We start from the raw sequence: 19,244 nt of genomic DNA, 5'->3' as shown, positions 1-19,244 counted from the left end.
TTATCAAGGGGCTTTAGACCACGCTGGTGCTCGCGCACGTGCAAACACCATCGAGGGAAACGCACACAGGGTGGAAGAGGGGAAGAGACGAAATTTCTTTTACTATCGGTCCCCAAGTGAGAATGTGAACATTCGACTACAGAGAAGAGGTGCGGCGACTTCCTGCAAATTCACGATCTGACCACCACGTGGTGTGAATTTTAGTCGCAAACCTACCAGACTCCGTAGTCTTCTGACACGAGATTGTGACAGCACTAAGTGACCGAAGCACAGACCTGTCAAAATAGCTACCGCAGCCCAGCCGTGATTTCACAACAAATGCACCGTTCCTCGTAGCCAAAAAATGAACCTGTGGCAGCAGGCGGGGAAAAGTGGTGCATTGGTTTATCCTTTACTGCCGGTACGTCATGGGGCGATTCTATCGCGTCCACATAGCGCGGCTGGAGAGGGGCAAGCAATATAAGATCCCACAGTTCATATGGCGTCAGGCAACGTAACCGAAATACGACAAAAACTGCCCGCTGCAAAACAATATACGAGGTGTGATCAAAAAGTTCCGAGATTTGTTTCGCGTAAAATGAGAGGGCAGCACCCTGATGCGAGCAGCTGTCAAGGGCAGTGTATACCCTTTATATGTCATTGCGCCAAGAAGCGTCCTTTTGTGAATATTTAGCGCTGCTCTACACGAATGACTTTTGAAATGATTCGGCAGGCCTACAGCGAAGAGGAATTGAATCGTGCTAGGTGTATTCAGTGGCACTCGTGTTTTAAGAATGGCAGAACATCGCTGGAAGACGAAGAGAGGTCAGGGATACTTCACGAGCACAACCCACGAAAATGTGGACAGAATTAGAGAATTCGTCCACGAAAATCGTGGAGACGATCGAGCGCAAATCGCAGGAGGTGCTTAGCACGCTTCAAAAGGCTTTCCAGTTAGCTTTCCAAAAGTGGCAAAAGCGACAGGAGCGCTGTGTCGTTGCACAAGAAAATAACTTTGAGGGATGTAGGGGTTAAACATAGGTAAAGCACTTTGATGCATATAGTACTAGTCTCAGAACTTGTTGATCGCACTTCGTTTTACAGAGGGTAGACATAATTTTGGCAACCATATTCTTTATACGTGTTTTCTCCAGCAGGCAATGATATTCCGCAATTTTCACTTGGACATCACCACTATGGTGGGCTAGAAGGGGCGGTGTGGCGATCGCTCGCTACTCCCGGCGGTCAAGAGTGGTCCCACGCTTGATGCCTCTTGTGTCCCTAAAACTACGGTACGCACCAGGGATGGGCAGTATTTCAAATACAAGTATTTGAAATACGTATTCCAAATACTTTGTGTATTTTGGATCTGTATTTAATTACAAATTGGGTAATGTATTTGACATGTGTATTTAAATACTAATACGAGGGTATTTTAAATACAATTGTAATTAAATACAATTTTGTGGGCGAAAATACATCCCTCAAATTTATTGTCACAGTCCAGAGCAGGAAAAAAACTATGTTTTGCACCAAATGCAATGTCTCTCAATCAAGCACAAGCGTTTAGTGACTTCGTGATTACGGTGCTAGTCCAGGGCAAGAATCGTGACGAAATCGACGTTCGCAGGCAGACTGGCTAAATAAGTGCCTGTGACAGCTTGTGATGCTTGCCAGCCTGATTTCCATCCATATTTTTGCCTGGAAAATTCTAAATGTGCGGGTCGTCCAGATTTTCCTAACTGGTGCGAGTTGCAACAATAAAAAATTCTCTAGCTAGTTTTGCGCGGCTTGGTCGTCTCGGTTCTTTGTTGGTCTATACCAAAATGTAATCGACAAAAAAAGCTGCTTGAAGTTTTGTACTTTTCTCACCTATTACGTCCAAGCTGATTACATTTTTTTTATTCTATTTCTATTACGTTACTAGAGCCTCGCACACTAACTCCCGAGTGTGCGATGCAAAATTAAAATGAGATACCCAGAAACTCTTGCAGGTGCCCTGAAGTGGCTGACGCAAATTTTGAGGAATGTATTTGGAAAAGTATTTGGAGGAGACCAAATACATTTGGTTGTATTTGTATCTTGTACTTAAATGCTTTTTTGGAAAAGTAATTAGATATGTAATTAAATACTTTTTTAACGAAGTATTTTGTATTTGTATTTAGATACATAATTGCGTGTATTTTGCCCATCCCTGGTACGCACCATCTGCAATCTGGCACAGCGCAACAACAGCAAAGACCAGGTAATTCATTGGAAACTAGGATTTAAGTAAAGGGAAGCAGGCAAATATATATATATATATATATATATATATATAAGAAGTCGTGTGCCCATTTTTGACTAAACAATGCCAATTGGATACCGCTCTCGCCAGTGCGGTCGTCAAACCTCCCTTTCTAGCCCACCATGCCATCACCCTTAAGGCAAACTTATACGACACTCATTGCACGCGATCAAATTGCTTGTAATCGATTACTTTCCGAAGTAAATATGCAATAATTTTATTACTTCTTTAGGTTGTAATCCCAAGAGTAATATGATTACCTTTGAAAGTGTTTGTCCTTTGACCCCCCCAGCGGTTTTCTAGTTCGTGACTACAGTTAGAGCTAAAAACGCTGCGATTAATTTACCAGCTTCTAAATTTTGGGAAAAACAAATAATGCTGTTAATGCAATTACTGCAAAGGGGCAGTGAGCTGGTCAAGAATAACGATAATAATCCCTGAAGAAGGGGAACAAGGGGGACGAAGGACAAACACAAATCTCAAAACACAGCTATATGTGACTGGTGCGCGACTGACAAAATCCGCCTGGTCCTGGTATCGAACCCGGGGCCTGTCCGGAGAGTTCCCTGGTTCGACACCAGGACCAGGCGGATTTTTTAAGTCGCGTGCCAGTCACCTAGCTGCGTTTAAAGATATATGTTCGTCCGCCGTCAAGTCAAGAGTGGGAGAGGGAAAAGGGGGAAGGGTGGCGAAAAGGATTTTCACCCTGTTTGAAAAACAAAATTGCAGGTCGGCCTTAAAGCAAGCGCATTCGCAACCGCTTCGCTATTGAATTTGTACAGCAAGTGTGAATCAGGCATTCGGGAAGCGGTCCAGTGGCCGGATCACGGAATGTCGCAGCCATAGTGCGTGCACGGTGCGCCGATAGACGCTCCTCCACAGACACTTTCTGTGAGCGGCGATGTCTGCTTACCAGCAACGCTCGGCCGCTCAGTTCCCGCGATGACACGGCGACCGAGAACTCCGCAAAGCCGTACTGCAAAGATCAAAACAAAAACATATATACGTGAGTGACAGCGCGCACATAACAACTCGATAACGCCGCGAGAAACTTCTCACTTTACACGACTAAACCAGAGATAGGAAGAAGACGCGTAAAAAGAACTGGGCGCCAAAGTGCGGTACGGTGACCATAGTGCGGGGATTCAGGGCTGATACCTTCTTTTAAAGTGTTATCCCTTCCGTGCCAGGTTTAGTCATATATGAAGTATTCACCAGCCCGACTGCGCGTTCACCTTTCGGTGATCGAACCATTTCCATAAGTAACGGAAACAAATACCGATGACCACGGAGGTGTGCTCATTGTCTGCTTCAGCATATACTCGGGGACAACTTTCTGTGGTATTCCGGAAGAAGTGAAGAGTGCGAGCGCACAGCTTTGATCGGCGTTCGATGGGCTCGAGCGCCCCTATAGCTTCTGCGCGTCTTGTCAACACCGGTGCATGATCCTCATGGAGACACTGATGCTATATCAGTAACATCATGCGTGGTACATGGCCCTGATGTAGTCAATTAGGGAAATGTAATAAAATATCAAATACAAAAACATAGCCCATAAAACGTTGACGTTTTCTCGATATCAGGACTTACTAGAATGAGCTCCATATTTCTTTATAGTTATCAGCGCCCTTGTGTGCTTTATATATGCTTTCACACTCTCCAAGACTGCCGGTGCACCCAAAACTCTCTGGCCATTCTTTGAACTACATCGTGCTTGAGGAAAGTGATTCCGAGCAACCATATACCAAACAGTTATGCTTTATACGTCCTTGTCGACGATTGATAGCAGTCTGAAAAGAGGTGGCTATTCAGAAATGGTCTATTAGCTCTGCCCCTGCAGTCTCGAGACAACGCAGAATACACCTAGGAATTCAGCCTCTCGATAATTACTACGCGCTACGAGACACGCGGGCAAAAAAATGGTATACGTGTGACGGATCGTTCCCACACAGTCAAGGTGGCAGCCGTGAGGACACAACAACGACCAAAGGCGCAAGCCTGCCCAAACCGCCCAACATGGCGGCTCGAACGCGCTAATGCTGCAAATGGCTTATGCTAATCAACGAGACAAAGAACAAATGGCACCATCCTTCAAGTCCCTCTCTCCCAAGTTTAATAGACACATCTATATAGTACCAGGCGCGAGCAAAGTACCGAGGAAAAGCCGACCCTGCAGTCAGGGAACCCCGCAGCGAACCGTTTGTCGCTACACTTTTAATTAAGGCGTTTCGCGGGCCAAAGGCCGACCTTGCACGCCTGCCAGAGGGACCGGAGGGTGAGTTCGAGGAAGCGGGCAATCCGCCAAATACGAGCAGCGGGCGGGCGGGTCACCCAGAGGGGAGGGCCCGCGCCATTAGGAGCAGGTCTTCCATTCGGAAAGTTTTGTCACGATTCAATAACACCGTTTCCTGTTTACGGACGTTTCCGAAATGCAAGGCAGTTAGAGCCAGGTATGGAGAGTATACAGTGGATGAGCCAGCTCCTGTACCACAATGTGTGAAACGTGTGGGTTCGCATTGTCGTGGAAGAAATTCGACCCCTCCCGACTGACAAATGCCCGCCGCATTTCCGTTAATTCCAAGCGCATTTATTTATTTCTGTTGTTCACGGGTTCAATTCCGCGTTGCCGAAAGTCTTCATCACAGTCACGCGCTTGGGTTGGCGAGTTCCTTAGAGCACGGGCTGTGCTCCGGATATTGTTAGATGATTGTGCGATTTCTGTTACAGCATCAAATGCAAGCAAACAAGCCTGAATATTCGCCGTGCCGAGCTCTAGCCGACTCGTAAAGGCCGGTTTTCACGTGCAGTGGAGAGCTGATACAGCGCTGTTCATCTGTCTTCAGCTATAGTTATCATCTGCCATGAGCAAGTTTTGACCATGGGATACAAATCTGGTGAACGCTCCTGTCAGCACGCACTTAGCGCAGTCAGCGCTGTGCTTATAGCGCTGCGATGAATCTGTGAACAGGCCTTCAAGGCCCATTCCCACATGCAGTGTACCTCTGATACATCGCTGTTCGCGTGTCGTCAGCAAATTATCGTCTGCCATGAGGAATAGTTTGACGGTGGGATACAAATCTGGTGAACGCCGCCATCAGCACGCGCAGAACAGGCCTGAACGGTGACGCATGCTCGCGTCCAATCAAGAAGTGATAGGGGTGGTATTCACTGGCGCCCATATTTGTGCCCGCTGTTGCAGAGCGCGAGCTCACGATGAGCTTCCACAGATTCCGGTTTTTCGGTTTCTCGTAGACGTTCTCTTATCTTTCACTACGCAATATGCAGTTAGCAAAGTTCGAACTCAATATCGTCGGTAATTGGTTCGAAAGAAATCGGGCCCAGGGAGAGTTTCTGGTCATGGACCAATCGTGTGGTCCGTTGAGAGACTAAATTGCGCGCAGGTGTGTCAGTTTGTAAGGTATATCGCCAAACACTTCTATCACTCACAATATAAATGACAGCACACCTCATGAGCGAATGCGGGTCTTCAAAACAAGCTACCCTTGCTCTCGCAAAAAACACACACACACACACACACACACACACACACACACACACACACACACACACACACACACACACACACACACACACACACACACACACACACACACACACACACACACACACACACACACACACACACACACACACACACACACACACACACACACACACACAAAGATCTAAGCTACTTTTGATTATTTTAGTGACTTTGATAGCGCGGCACCGATCTTGCCGAGGTGACAGCTCAGGCGGCTGTCACGAGGAGGCACAGGTTCGAGCTCCGCTGCCCAGTCTTTCCTTTTAGAGTTCCTTGCCCTGCCGGAAATTTCCGTTTTCATTCTCGATAGTAATCGTGGGTTCTGGCTTAGAAACTTTCTGAACATGAGCATAGAAGCAGGCATGGCGCGCTGCATCGAGTGAGCTGCCTTTCCGTTGCCGACACTGGATGGGCGGGACCTTACTTATAGTTTTGAGGAATAAATACACCGGATTAAACGTTTATTTTCAGTCCCTCATTGCCACTTTTTCATTGGTGACAAAATATCCCAATTTACTCGCAGGTACAAGAGTAATGTAAACAAACATAGAACCAACCCTTACGGACGAAAACGAGTGACACAGTTCTTTTTCGTCCTCTTCAAAAATTGTAAATGTAAACACTTATGAAAGAGAAGATGTGCTAAGGAAGAAGCTAGACGAGGTTTTTCGCTCCAAAATCTGGCAATTCAGAAGCTCCAGAAATGACCCAACACAGAAACGCCAACGACAAGAAGAAGCACTTACTGCTCGTTAACGAAGCAAGCCCCGAAAAACCAAACGAAAAAACGACAGCGCGCAATCGGCAGTCCCGAGACCTCTAACGAGTTCCAGCTAGAAGCGTTTTGGGAAATCCATCGCGGGGAGCTCGGTGCTTCCTCGGCCATCCAAACACGTCTGCAGTGGCATCTCTTTTCTGCGCACACCGTTCCCGGCCCGCAGATCCGTGGCTAGTGACCCAGATACGGACCCAAAACGTTCCGAAACAAAACGCCTCGGCAGTGCGCCGACTGCGCCTCTCGCTTCGCGCTCTTTACGCCAAACGCTTCACGGACGTCATTACGCAATTATGGAGGACAAAACAAAAAGTAAAGAGAATTTGGTGCGGGCTTGTGCCACTTCGCGTTTTGTTTTTGCGTTACCCTGCATCTTAACGCCGCGCCTAATCGCGTTCTGGCAAGGTGTATATACCGTTCGTGTATGACTCCATCTCCGTATCACTCGCCCCGCTCGCGCGTGCGGTGCGCGGACGAGGAGTGCCCGAGAAAGACTCGTAATTTAAATTCTCCGACGCGTCGCGCCGTTGTTATTTCGAGCGGTGCGAAAGCGGCGAATCGGGCGCGCCCTGGTTCGAGAGACGGGCTCGCCTTTCGCCGCGCTCCGGCGGGCGCGCGAAACCCGCCAGACCCGAATCGAGATTGGAAAAGGAATGGGCGGAGACTTTCGGCGAGGTGTAGTCCAAAGATCTTCTCGCGCAATAGCCCAAAGATCTCTTTCCGTCCAAAAGATAATGGACAGGAATGACGAAGCGCTGGTTTCGCGGAATACGCCGCGGGACATGCAATATACACTGGTCGCTCAATAACCCCCTTTTTTTTTTATTTATCAAACGAAGCCCGTACGGTCTACTTTTTAGCACAGCACGTTGAAAGCCGGTCATTGCGATTTACCTAAGCAGGTACCAGCGGTTGGCGAAGCGCATATCACGTTTATCCAAGAAAGCGGTCTGCGATGGGACACTGACCTCGTGGCTAGGGACATTTTGCTGAGCAGCATGGCTAGCTCGCCGCCTGCTCTGAGGCGAAGTCGACGCGCGGGTTGTATTTCTTCTTAGAATGAAAAAAGAAAGACGTGATCGGCTTTTCCCTACTCGAGCGACACTTCGGGGAACAACAACAACAGCAAAGGCTACGGCAAAGACCAAGTTAAAACATCCACGGAAGGTTATCTGACCTTGAACACGACATCCACGTCCTTCTCTCCATACGTAAGAAGTACCGTGCGTTTTAAAGATTCGTATATTTTATTTGGTGGTTCCCAAACACAAGCACTGAAAATTAGATGAGTATGTAACGATCACGCATTTTATGGCTGTAGTTGCGCAGCAATCTCATGATCAGGCCTGACTGGAGCAGCCGTCGTGTACTCGATGCGTTTGCCGCACCGTGCGCTGCACTGCATTCCAATAAAAATCATCGCTCGTTGAGGTGGACCGTTCGGCTAATTAACAAAAGTGTACAAAATGTTTCTAATATAACAGGATATATCCGGAAAATTTCGGTCAAAACAAGGAAACAAGTTCTGATAGATTAAAATACAAACTTCTCGGTTAAAAACAGGGCTTATGTTATATTCGTGAAGAACACAAGTTTTTGGTAAATAAACAGCCTAAAGGTACTTGTATAATCGGTCGAAAAAAGTTTTATTACAAAAAGAAAAACGCCGCTTTTTCGAAATTCTCTAGAAAACGTTCCGTTATCCGTAAGAAAACAGAACTTATGCTATTCTCACATCCCCAACATATTTCAAGAATAAAAGTAAGATTACCTTATAAAAAAATCATAACTTTCTTAATTCCTGCAAAACGGACTATCATTAAGTCAGTGAACGAAGCCATAGCTAAAATTAATTATTTTATGAAGGAATGTTTGTTCGCAATGCAAGGCATAGTACATAAACTATTTCCTTGCGACCCGGAAAAAAAAAAAAAAATCTGACTTATTGCACAAACTTTTAAAACGAAATCCGCTTCTTTTACAAAAAAAAAAAAAAAAAAAGACTAACATTTTTTAAGAACAGAAACTGTTTTTCTACTAGGCTGAGCAAGAGAAAGTCGTTCATTTTACAGAAAGAAAAAGATCCGAAAAGATTATTTTAATAAAAATTACGGAAACAGAGAAACAGACAAAAACAGATAATTTGTGGCAAAGAACAAACAAAAATCTTCTACTTGTTTGTTTTTTTACACAGTTATTTTTTTATTTTTTTTTACAGTGAACAGTATAAGCTTGCAGGTATACGATCAAATTCACGCTTCGCGTTTCTTCTGTGTCCCGACGACAACCAGTGGTGATGCGCGAGATAGGTGCCAGGATCGTGTGCCGCGAACAGGCGCTGGAAAACGACGCTGACTAAGCGCTGACTTCCACGTGACTTATCACCAATGTGGCGCTGAGTGCACGCGCTGTTCCACAGTGTTGAGCGGCGATACAGCACCGATGCATCGCTACTATAAACCGACAACTCGGCACATCATCAGCGCCGCATCGGAGTCTTTTTCGGCGCCGATTCGGCGCTGCGCTGTATGAGTGAACAGGCTAGGGTGCCTACATGTCTGTCTGTCTCAGGGTGAAGACATCCATTGTTGCCCTGAATGTGCCAGCGCGTGACGCTCTCGCGCACTTGGTGCGTGACTTGGGCGGTAAAATGGCGTCTATGCATTAGCCAAAGCTACGCGCTCGTGCTGAGTGACACCGGATTGCGCGCACTTCAAAATGCATAGAAAGAACGATTGGGCGGAAAAATGGCCGAGATGTCACCACTCAAGCAAAAGCGCGCGTGTGTATGAAGGCACTCTAGAACAGGCCTTTACAGTGAGTACACATCCAAGGGCAGCTCAATTGAGTGCCGCGCTGCCATTTGCTTCCAAGAGCCGCACTTGGCACCGGCCTCGTGCACTGGCGCTTTGGACTTGCAAGACAAACACATCCAGGCTTTAGGTGAGCCGTCTTCGGATTAGATGTGCCCATCGGAGAAGTCTTTGTAAACACACCTCGGCGCATTTCTAAGCATGCGGGTGCAAGATAACCTTGACTGTAAGCTAAAACTATTTCACTTCCGAAGGGAAACAAGACCAAGAAAAACGAGCAGGTGTGCGATAAAGACGCGTACGGCAGACGACACGAGAAGGGAGAGGAAAAGTCCATAATTTTTGCCGGACGTTCCTCCCGATTCCCCGCACACGGTCTCGAATCCCTTTCCCGTACCACAGCCAGCGAAATGGGAGTTGGCTTTCTCGGTTCGTGTTTCAGTCTCAGGCGACAGGGGTTTCGATCTGCGGCCAAGAAATCTTAAGGTGCTCGTTAGCCACCTCGGTGACTCCGAGGCAAGGCGCCGGCCTCCGGATCTCCAGGTGGCGGGTTCGAATCCCGGCGGAGGTGCCCGCAATCGGACGGGGGCTTGCGGCGCAGAGGAGGCGCCGTGGAACCGAGCTTGCTGTTGCACGGCAAAAGAGATGGTCGAAATGAGTCAGTCGTACTCCGTAACTATGATCCCATTAACGTAAGAAAGACGTTTCAAACAACAACTTCAGGCCTCCGCTGGGGCGTGCCAGATGCCCTTCAATAATTTACCACGTAAAAAAAAGTAAAAAAAATTGACGTTTTAAACTGTTTGTCACATAATTAACGCAGGGGCGTAATCGTTAATGCTTCTTGCCTTGTCATTCATTCTTCGGTGACCTTACCAGCTGATAACGCAATCTGCCGAGCGATAACAAGACCCCGCATTTAAGCTGCCAGTGAATTTGCAACTTTCAGCGATGGTGGTACCGCGGTGTGAGAATCGCGCTCCCTAGCTCCTGGATGATGGGCTTCCCAAGAAAGGTGCTTGGTTACACCTTCCTGCCGGGAAAAAGTTAAAGTAAGGCTCTAATACTGCTCGTATATAGAAACACTATAATTACTTACGCATCGCAGACCCCGCCTCGTACTGCTGTTCTACGACGATCATCCAGATGACGGCCATTTTGATGGGCGCAAGCGCGCCCCATATACAGGTCGTGAAAGTTACGAATACAAAAATACCGTAGTGGTTAAACTTGTTCAACTATTCGTAACAAAAAATACGCTGAAAATATATAAAAAAATCATTATATCTCTCACCGTTCACACAAAAAAAAAAATCAGAAGCAAACAAAAAGTTCGTGTTTTTGCTCCATTTTTTTTTTTTTTATGTAAACCATCATAAGCGCATGTCTTCGAAATCTAGAAAGCTGCCTTTGCACTCGTCATCTGCGCAGAATAAGTCCACGAGTCCAATAACAAACTAGCGCAACTAGAGCCTTTCATGTTTTACGTATTTCCTGTATACCACTTCGGGAATATTCAACCAGAGTTACCAGACCACATCGGCGGAGGCGGTTCTGAAATCCTACGAGACCGCATAAAAAGAAACCACCTCGTCGAGAATCGAATGACTAAGCGAGCAGAAACTTGAGGCGACGATAGAAAGCAGCAGGGAGCTCGCGTGGCGCAGACACCGGCGCGTGGAAACTGGGCTCCCCGTCTTTTAAGTGGTCCATGCACAGCGCCTGGATGCTCGAGGAAGCGCGGCCGTGTGCCGCATGCGTCCGCATTAATTCGGCTTAGGGAAGCGCCGCTCTCTCTCTCTCCCTCCCCCACCGATTAGATCAGACGCCAAAACAACCGCCAAAGGGCGCGGGAAGCCGAAAAACGGGCCTTCATGCCACGCATAACCTTAGGAGGCACTCAGCGCTGCATGCCATACGGATCGAAAGGAAAAAAAAAACAAAAAAAAAAAAACGACGAAATAATTTGGAGTTTGCATTGCCGGGTCAACACGACTCAGATCTCCATTCCGCTTTCCTCGAGAATCAGTATTTTTTTAGGTACCTTTTACACACACACGCATCAACGCACGCACGCACTTTTCATTAACGAGGGAAGCCCACACGCACACAAAGACGGACCAAGCGCATTTCTTTGGCTCAATAATTCCTCATCGTGACCATCGGCACGAGCATTAAAGTGAGCGGCGCTACTTTTGGCACCGAACAGACAGCGGGACTCGCGCGATGGAAGCTGCACGGACCGGACCCAGGACCGCGAACGTGCCGGCTCGTTCGGTCGGCGCCGCAGTGCGGCCGCAATCAGGCGGCGAGTGAAAGCTGATGAGGGAACTTTCAACGGGGAGTCCATCACCGCGCTGCTGCGCCGCTGAGAGTGGGAGGTCCCACCAGAGGCCTCTGGCCCCCATGATAAATACATATAGAAAGTCGGCGGTACGAGCTCGAAAAAGATTCAGGAAACAGCTGGAGACATTCGTGATCTTTTTATTTTATTTTATTTTTTTTCCTAGGTATACCCCTGGAAGGGTCGCCACTTCCACCGTTCCTTCGGCCGCCCACACCGTCCCCTTTAGAGCAACTAGTACAGCACTGTTGTGTTCAACCAAGCAAAATGACATCGAGCATCCAAACTGGGAAGTAGTGGGAAAGGGGGGAGGGGGGGTCTTGTGCTCACACGTTGTTTTGTATCCAAATATTTTTTTTTATTAGATATAGATCAGAAAAGCTACATGTCGCGATGTTTTGTTTGCGTTTCTTCATATAAAAATATGCACTTAGTGAAATTCCAATCCAAAATTAATTTCATGGACGCTTCACTGAACAGCGATTGCAAAAAGTAAGGGCGCAAACGAGCTGGTGTACATTGCACATGGTTGAAAAAACCCCGAGACTGCGGGTAAACGACACAACACTAAAAGATTGCACATGGCGTGAGCAGAGAAGACCTAAGCTTCTCGGCACGCACTATGTGCGCAGAGAAGCTGTGCATGCTATGTGCGCTGTTCTTCACCCGAAGCAGCCCTCCAGTGGAATTTCTTCATATAAAAAGTGGAAAAATATGTTTTTTTCTTAAACACTGACACCCCCCCCCCCCCCCCCCCCCCCCCGTTTTTTTTCATTTTTTACCAGGCGTTTTATTATGGTTGTCAGAGGACTACACAATTAATATTTTGCAACAGAGTAGCGTACATTTTTATTAAAGCCAAAAGACTCAACTGTTCGAAACCGAAACCCGCGCACGGAGGTCGGAGAAGTGGAGAGGAGAGAGTGAGTGGCGGAAGTCACGTGGCTACGCCCGACCGTGCGCTTTTTTTTTTTTTTTCCTTTGCGTAGCAGACGACATGCGTGGCGGCGTAGCGGGAACTGTTTGCCGTATGATTCTTTTGCAGTTATGTTTGTTCCGCTCGCTGTTCTGTACTCCAAGATGAGTTGTTTTGTACATGAGAAGTTGGAGATAAGTAATGAGTGCCCGTGGTGAATTTCCATGATCGGCTCCGAAAAGAATATACACCCAAGATATTGCTTGAAGAGCTGTCTCACATGTCCTGCGTCCGAAAAAAAAGTGGCATTGTGCGACAGAGTTTCCGAAATTATCAACGGGATCGGGACCAATGGCTTGCTGCAATTCATGCAGAACATTTACGGGCACTTGGGAAAGCGGACGCTACCTGATTTATATGCTCCTTGCATTTTGTGGAAAGTAATTACAGTGTTCGCAGGTGTCAAAACGGAAATCCCATACCATTTAGTTCAGCGAAGTTTCGTCCACAACATTTTTTTTTTTTGTTTCTTCAGTGATAATTGTAAAAAAAAATGTTAAGATCGCAAAATGTTTAAAAAAGGGAGAAAAAAAAAAAGAAGAAGACGCTTTCACTGGGGATCGAACCCGGTCCTGGCGCGTGTGAAGCGGACGTCTTTCCACTGAGCAACTAGGTGAACTTTTTTCTCAGTAATAATGCAGCTGGTAAACTGTAAGTTAGAAAGTTTGCTGCCGATTTTCCTCCAGCAACAGCACTCCCGGTTCGAAGTCGGGAAGCACCATGCATTGGTGACATTCGCACCTAGTAAAGAAATCGTACGCGCGCATATTCAACTCGAAGTAGACACGTCGGGCTTCACGTTTGCGCGAGCGATGTCTTCAGCCACGAGAAGGGAGCGACGGCTCGGCGACGTCTTCGTGCAAATCGGCTTGGTGGTCGGGCGTGTCGTACGGGATGAATACCAATTCTCTTGATCAGTCTCAAATTTCTCTTTTGAAGGCAGACAGAATTCGCCGGTACCGCGAACGACAGTTCTGCAGTAGAGGTCCCACGCCCGTCGTCCGCTGCCATCGCCGTCCCCGCGAGTCCCACGATACGCGAAACGACGCACGCACAGAATGCTTCCGGATCTCTGTGCAACTTTTTTTTTTTTTTCAGTCAACGTATTTGCAGCTTTTTAAAAGCCACAAAAAATGGATTTCATTTTTTTTTTCTATTTTTAACATTGACTGTGTTGCTTCAATGACCCACGACTCTGATTAAATTTGGTGGTCGCGTCGAAACCTTAGAAAACGGCCCGTGACCACGGAAAAGAGAGTGAGCGCGACTCAAACCGGCCAGTTGTCGATCGGCGGTTTTCGGGCGGAAAGAAACCGAATTTCGAGCCGCAAATTGTGTTCTGGGTAGTTGGGCTCTCATATGTCATGTACAACTAAAAACCTCGGCGAGCATAAATACCCTGTCAGTGTCCCTTTAAAGGTATCTTCTTATGCCCGCGGCCCACAAGAGCGACAGACAGAGACAAAAGACAGCGACAAGCCTCAAACCCATGCAGCATGCTCGTGATGGTACCTTTGGCAGGCGCTTAGTCGTTCGGTGCTCGCGAAGTAAGCACGAGCGATTGCAAGGCTGCCAAAGATACCCACGCGTGCATGATGCTCGTGTTGTAGCATAGCCTCCGTTACTCTACAAAGCGTCTCAAATCGCGAAAGACTCTGGTACAGTAACTCTGGTTTGAGGCTTGTCTTTGTCTTTTGTTTCTGTACGTCGCTCTAGTGGGACACGGGTATTAGTGAAATTGCAATTACCTTGTCTGTGACGTCACATTCGTCTGTGAAGTTATATCGATTGTAACGTTACATCTATCTGCAAAGCCCCCCCCCCCCTCCCTTCCTTCCCCCTCCCTCCCCGAGCCTGACAGTCACGGCCCTGCGGTGGTGGCGCGAGTCGCAACGGGAAAGAGTTCCGACGTCCGCTGTCCCACAAGGCCCAGTGGGCTTAAAGGGATTGTCCGGTCAAAGTTTGTATTCGAGAAAACAATTGAATATCAGTGTTATTGCCTCGAGATGCATCGCACGTGCAATATCTGAATTTTATATGCCTTTCTGCATGAGTAATTGAATTTATACTGTTCCAATCGCACTCCAGCGTAAACACTGTTTTCAGTGGCAACATGGGAGCTCTGACGTCACACAACAGAAAGTGAGCATTTCTGTCTCGTCGTTTACCTGCGAGTGAACGCCTCAGCGTGCTTCGTTCTTGTTGTTGTGCTCGACTTATTTCGTGGGTGGGTGAGATTTTTGTTGCGCGGTTGGGTGCCACAACCACCGGGCAGCACATGCGAGCCAAGACATGACGTTCCACACTTTTCCGCGAGACGTGCAGTGACGAGCAAAGTGGATCGTCGCCGTGCGTAGGGACTGGGTTTCCGCCAAGATCGAGATCCCCCTTATGCAGCAATCATCTCACAAAAGAGAGCTACCAGCTGAGCTCTGAGCGCACAGAAGGCTCGTAAGCTGAGGTGTGATGCTATGCCAACGATGTTAAACTACGTCCGTCCACTCCTCGCCCAGATCGGATAAATCAATTTGTTTATACAGCGAAACCGAAACCAACAGCTAGACCACCTTGAAACGATACGAGAAGTTGTATTTAGCACGCGTGCAGCCAAATTCTGTTTGACCCGCATTTGCAAATAGAGCGTGGCTACGATTCACCAGGCTCGTCCAAGTCAAGTGACGACATGCATTTGAACGATTCGCCGGTTGCCTTCGACCCGCGGACAGCGCCTCTGATGGAAAGACCCGCGTTCTCATCACCGATCCAGTGGATTCGCCGATATGTGTACCCAGATACCGCTTCGTGTACCTAGTTGCCGCTTCAGAGGCAAAACCTGCATCCTTTGCTTTGCCAGCGGTCCTAATTCGATCGGTGGGGGTGAGGTTGTGCTTGCGCGAAACGGCAAACGTTTGCTCGAAGCTTATGGCGTGACTTTTTTTCCACAGGCTTGGGAACTGCAATAAAGGAACCGTATTTCAGTAGGGTACAGCCTAGGACAGTGGTTCTCAACCATCGATGTTTCGCGGACCCCTTGTGGATCAGCGGAGATGATGGAGGACCCCGTTCGTGGTGAGAGGAGAGGAAAGGTATAGGTTAAATATAATAATGATTTAATAAATGGATATAACTAAGGGCTAGTGTGAAGTAGACCACTCTTATTGACGTTCACACGAAAAAAACTCGCCCGAAAACTGAAACATTTCTTTTCGACTTAAAAAAAAAAATAACTTTTATTGCCGGGCTTGACTGATGAGGCAGGGCTTCGCGGACCCCCATTTGAGAATCACTGGCCTAGGAGACTATATAATTCGAAACAAAATACAAGACATCCATCGACCAACGCTTGTTATCCCGACCATCCGACAAACCTTTGCGTTTTGTGAAGTCACGCAGCAGCTACGGATGTCAGCCATTGACATTGGCGAAATTCGGGGTGCAGTTTCGTGCATACGCTCATGAAGGGTTTAATTAATAACGGGAGATCATATTTCAAGATACAAATGTTGTTTGTCTGCATGAAGGCTCCCTCGACGTAACGAGCGCAAAAACTTAAGTACTTCCGGTTTTGACCGGACAATCCCTCTGAGGGTCGCAAGGCCACAGACAACTCCGGTACGAACTAAATAATGTAACACATTTACTTCAGAGACAGCGCTTTGATAAAAATTACAGGGCAGCAAATTGATGGTCGAGGCAAATTTGCAGAAACCACGGGGTATCTATGAATCCGATAGCATTTATCGTTGCACACCACCAAATTTAGCGGGGAAACAGAATTGGTGCATAAGTCGTGACGTCAATTTTTGCGCTAAATTTAGCGGGGAAACTCCCCCCTAAATTTAGCGTCGTCCTCCAGGACGATGTTAAATCCGTGTCGTCCTTGAGATCACCCTAGAGGTCGTCCTTGAGGTCGTCGTCCTAGACGCCGTCTCTGATGTCGTCTAGGACGACCTCAGGGACGGCATCTAAACGTCCTAGACGTCCTAGACATTTGACGTCCTAGAGCACGACGTCAAAGACATCTAAAACGACCTCTAGGGCGACCTCAAGGACGACCTCTAGTACGACCTCTATGAAGACCCCTCAAGAACGTCGTCTAGGAGGACGTCGAAGACGATGTCTAGGACGACCTCAAGGGAGACCTCTAGGTCGATCTCTAGGATGACGTCGAGGACGACGCTAATGTCGTCAGGCCCTTCGAGGGTGCGAATGTAAAGGAGTGCGCACTGCCACTCCGCATACGCGCGAAGCAATGGGGTGCAAGCAATGTGAGCTAAAATGGTCTACAGCGCATACCTACAGCGCATTACACTAAAAAAAAGCCCGTGCGTCTACTTTCCCGCACAACACTCGGAGAGCCAATCACCGCTACTTACGGAGGCAGCTCAGCGAATGACGATGTCGAAACCTATGTTTGGACCGAAAAACGCCGTCTGAATTGTGACTTTAAAGGGCCGATGCAACAATTTCTGTACTTTGCGCAAATACCGCTTAAAACGGACCCCTGACGTTAATGACCTATGAAACACGAGTTCGCTTTTCACCCCACGCAGTAGAAGTCACAGAAAAAAGTTAAAGGAGAACGACCAGCGTCCACCCCCTCAACTCGCAGCCAGAACAAGCGGCCACGCGCTGTGGTTGGCAAAGCCAGCAAAGCACAGGACATGCGCTGAGTTCCCGACATTGTTATGGCTCGGCTACTGTCGTCGTTGCAGCGATTGGACACGGGTCACTACCCGAATACTTCTCGAGCTAGTAATTACCACGAGCCCAAATCGAGTGCACACGCAATGCTCGGGTCCAATCTATGAACCACATTCAAATATCGTCATTGGGGTGTACTGTGATCCCCACGTTACGTCATCAAATTTTGCAAAGAAGGAATTAAATGAAAATGATCGCTTTTGTCCTTGAAATTACACCGCAACAAAGGAGTTTCTTAGCCAGTGGCGTTGCCTGCGAGTATCCTAGAGTCCCACTTGTGCCAGTAAGCTCGTGTAAAGTCAAAAACATTCCGATTGAATGTCGTTGGATTTCAGATTCCGATTGAATGTCGTTGGATTTGGATTTCAGAAAACAATGCCGGAGCTGTAGGCCCGGGACGTTACAATCACTACAACACTACTCGTAAGGCGATATCTCGAATCGACGGCCGTATTTTTGGAAAAAGTGGTTGAGATTGAACGAAGCGGACGAGGCGCGTGACGTAAACATATCTCGTTTCCTCCTCTCTTCGTTTCGCCACCTCAAGGCGGCGAGGCGGAGAAGACGCGAGGCCGTTCTCTCTCCATCTCGACTCTTCTCGGAAAAACAAGACGTAAACATATCTGTCAAAAGCGCCCCCCCCCCCCCCCTTTCTTTTTTTTTTTTTGAAAAATACGGTTATCCGTTTGATGCATCGTTGTATGAGTGATGTTTTGATGTTTGTAGCATCCTGTTGCACGCTTTTGCCGCCGTGCTTTGTGGAATCCAGATTTTGGTTCAGCGTCTCTTTAAGCAATGCAAAACGTCGCGCTTACATTGCATAATGTCACAACCACCGTGGTCACAACTCAGACTCCGTTTCTTGGTCTTAACATATGATTCGGCATCGTCATTCGCTGAGCTGCCTCCGTAAGTTGCGCTGATTGGCTCTCCAAGTGTTGTGCGGGCAAGTAGACGCACGGGCTTTTTTTAGAGTGTAGGAGGCCAGAATATATGCATAGCTAAAAAACAAAGCATGATTGTAATTAGGTATTTTTTAAGAGGTTATCAACATGAAAGGCCGAACGCAAAAGTAATGACTGCCGCAAGCACGACATCGCCGTTATTCGCGGCACGAGCACTTGCGATAGACACGCTTCAAGGCACGGAGCGCGCACTGTCTCGCGCTTGTAGCCTGCAGCGAGCACATCCCCACAGGTCACAGCGCGCGTTCTATTTCTATCGAGTTGACATTTTACGTCATTGCTGCAACGTTGATTGTTGCGGCACTGGTCGCGCTGAATGACAACAGTTGTGGGAATGTTTCCACGAGTGAAATTCGAAGAGAACGTTGCGCTGAGGTCCTTCATGTTTGCCCTGCCACGGATGAACCAATACCACCTATACAAAACAAAACCTGCGTCTTCCCCCCTCCTCCCCAAACGTCATCATGGATCTGCGTAGCCTAGCTTGTGTCAGCATATACGCTAGCGCGTCTCGCTGGCAGCGTCTCACAACGAGCGCGACTCAAACACGTGGCTCGACGCCAAGACGCACGCGTCTGCCGCTACTCTGGTCGAGCTTCAGCGCCGCTTGGGGCAGGTCGGCGATCCACCGACGATGACGTCATGACGTCATGCGCAGGCCTTCTCTTCTTGGTGCCAATGACTGAACAGACGCCAAGGAGATTCGAACCGAGCGTCACGTGGGAGGCCTTTTACCGTGCTTGTAAAGCCGGGGTCACGCTGCTTATAGACGCTTTGCAGCAGCTGTGCATGGACGCCGCCATAACTGACCTTCAGTTTTTGTTTCCTCCTATTCCGTTTATTTCACTTCATCATTA

At 47.8% G+C, this 19,244-nt stretch overlaps 1 protein-coding gene across 1 annotated transcript in view; it reads right to left on the bottom strand.

Moving 5' to 3' along the window:
* The window catches only part of LOC115330994 (B-cell linker protein), a 332,346-nt gene that overhangs the window by 211,123 nt on the left and 101,979 nt on the right, over positions 1 to 19,244 (bottom strand). Inside the window, exon 2 of the mRNA XM_040223689.3 lies at positions 3,180 to 3,242. Within this exon, the coding sequence (XP_040079623.1) occupies positions 3,180 to 3,242 (63 nt within the window). The remainder of the gene's footprint in view (positions 1 to 3,179; positions 3,243 to 19,244) is intronic.

Source organism: Ixodes scapularis, unplaced genomic scaffold (assembly GCF_016920785.2).
Source record: "Ixodes scapularis isolate PalLabHiFi unplaced genomic scaffold, ASM1692078v2 PGA_scaffold9__187_contigs__length_104089568, whole genome shotgun sequence".
NCBI classification, from domain to species: domain Eukaryota; kingdom Metazoa; phylum Arthropoda; class Arachnida; order Ixodida; family Ixodidae; genus Ixodes; species Ixodes scapularis.
The sequence above is the reverse complement of the archived record's forward strand: the minus strand, read 5'-3'. Positions and strand labels throughout refer to the sequence as shown.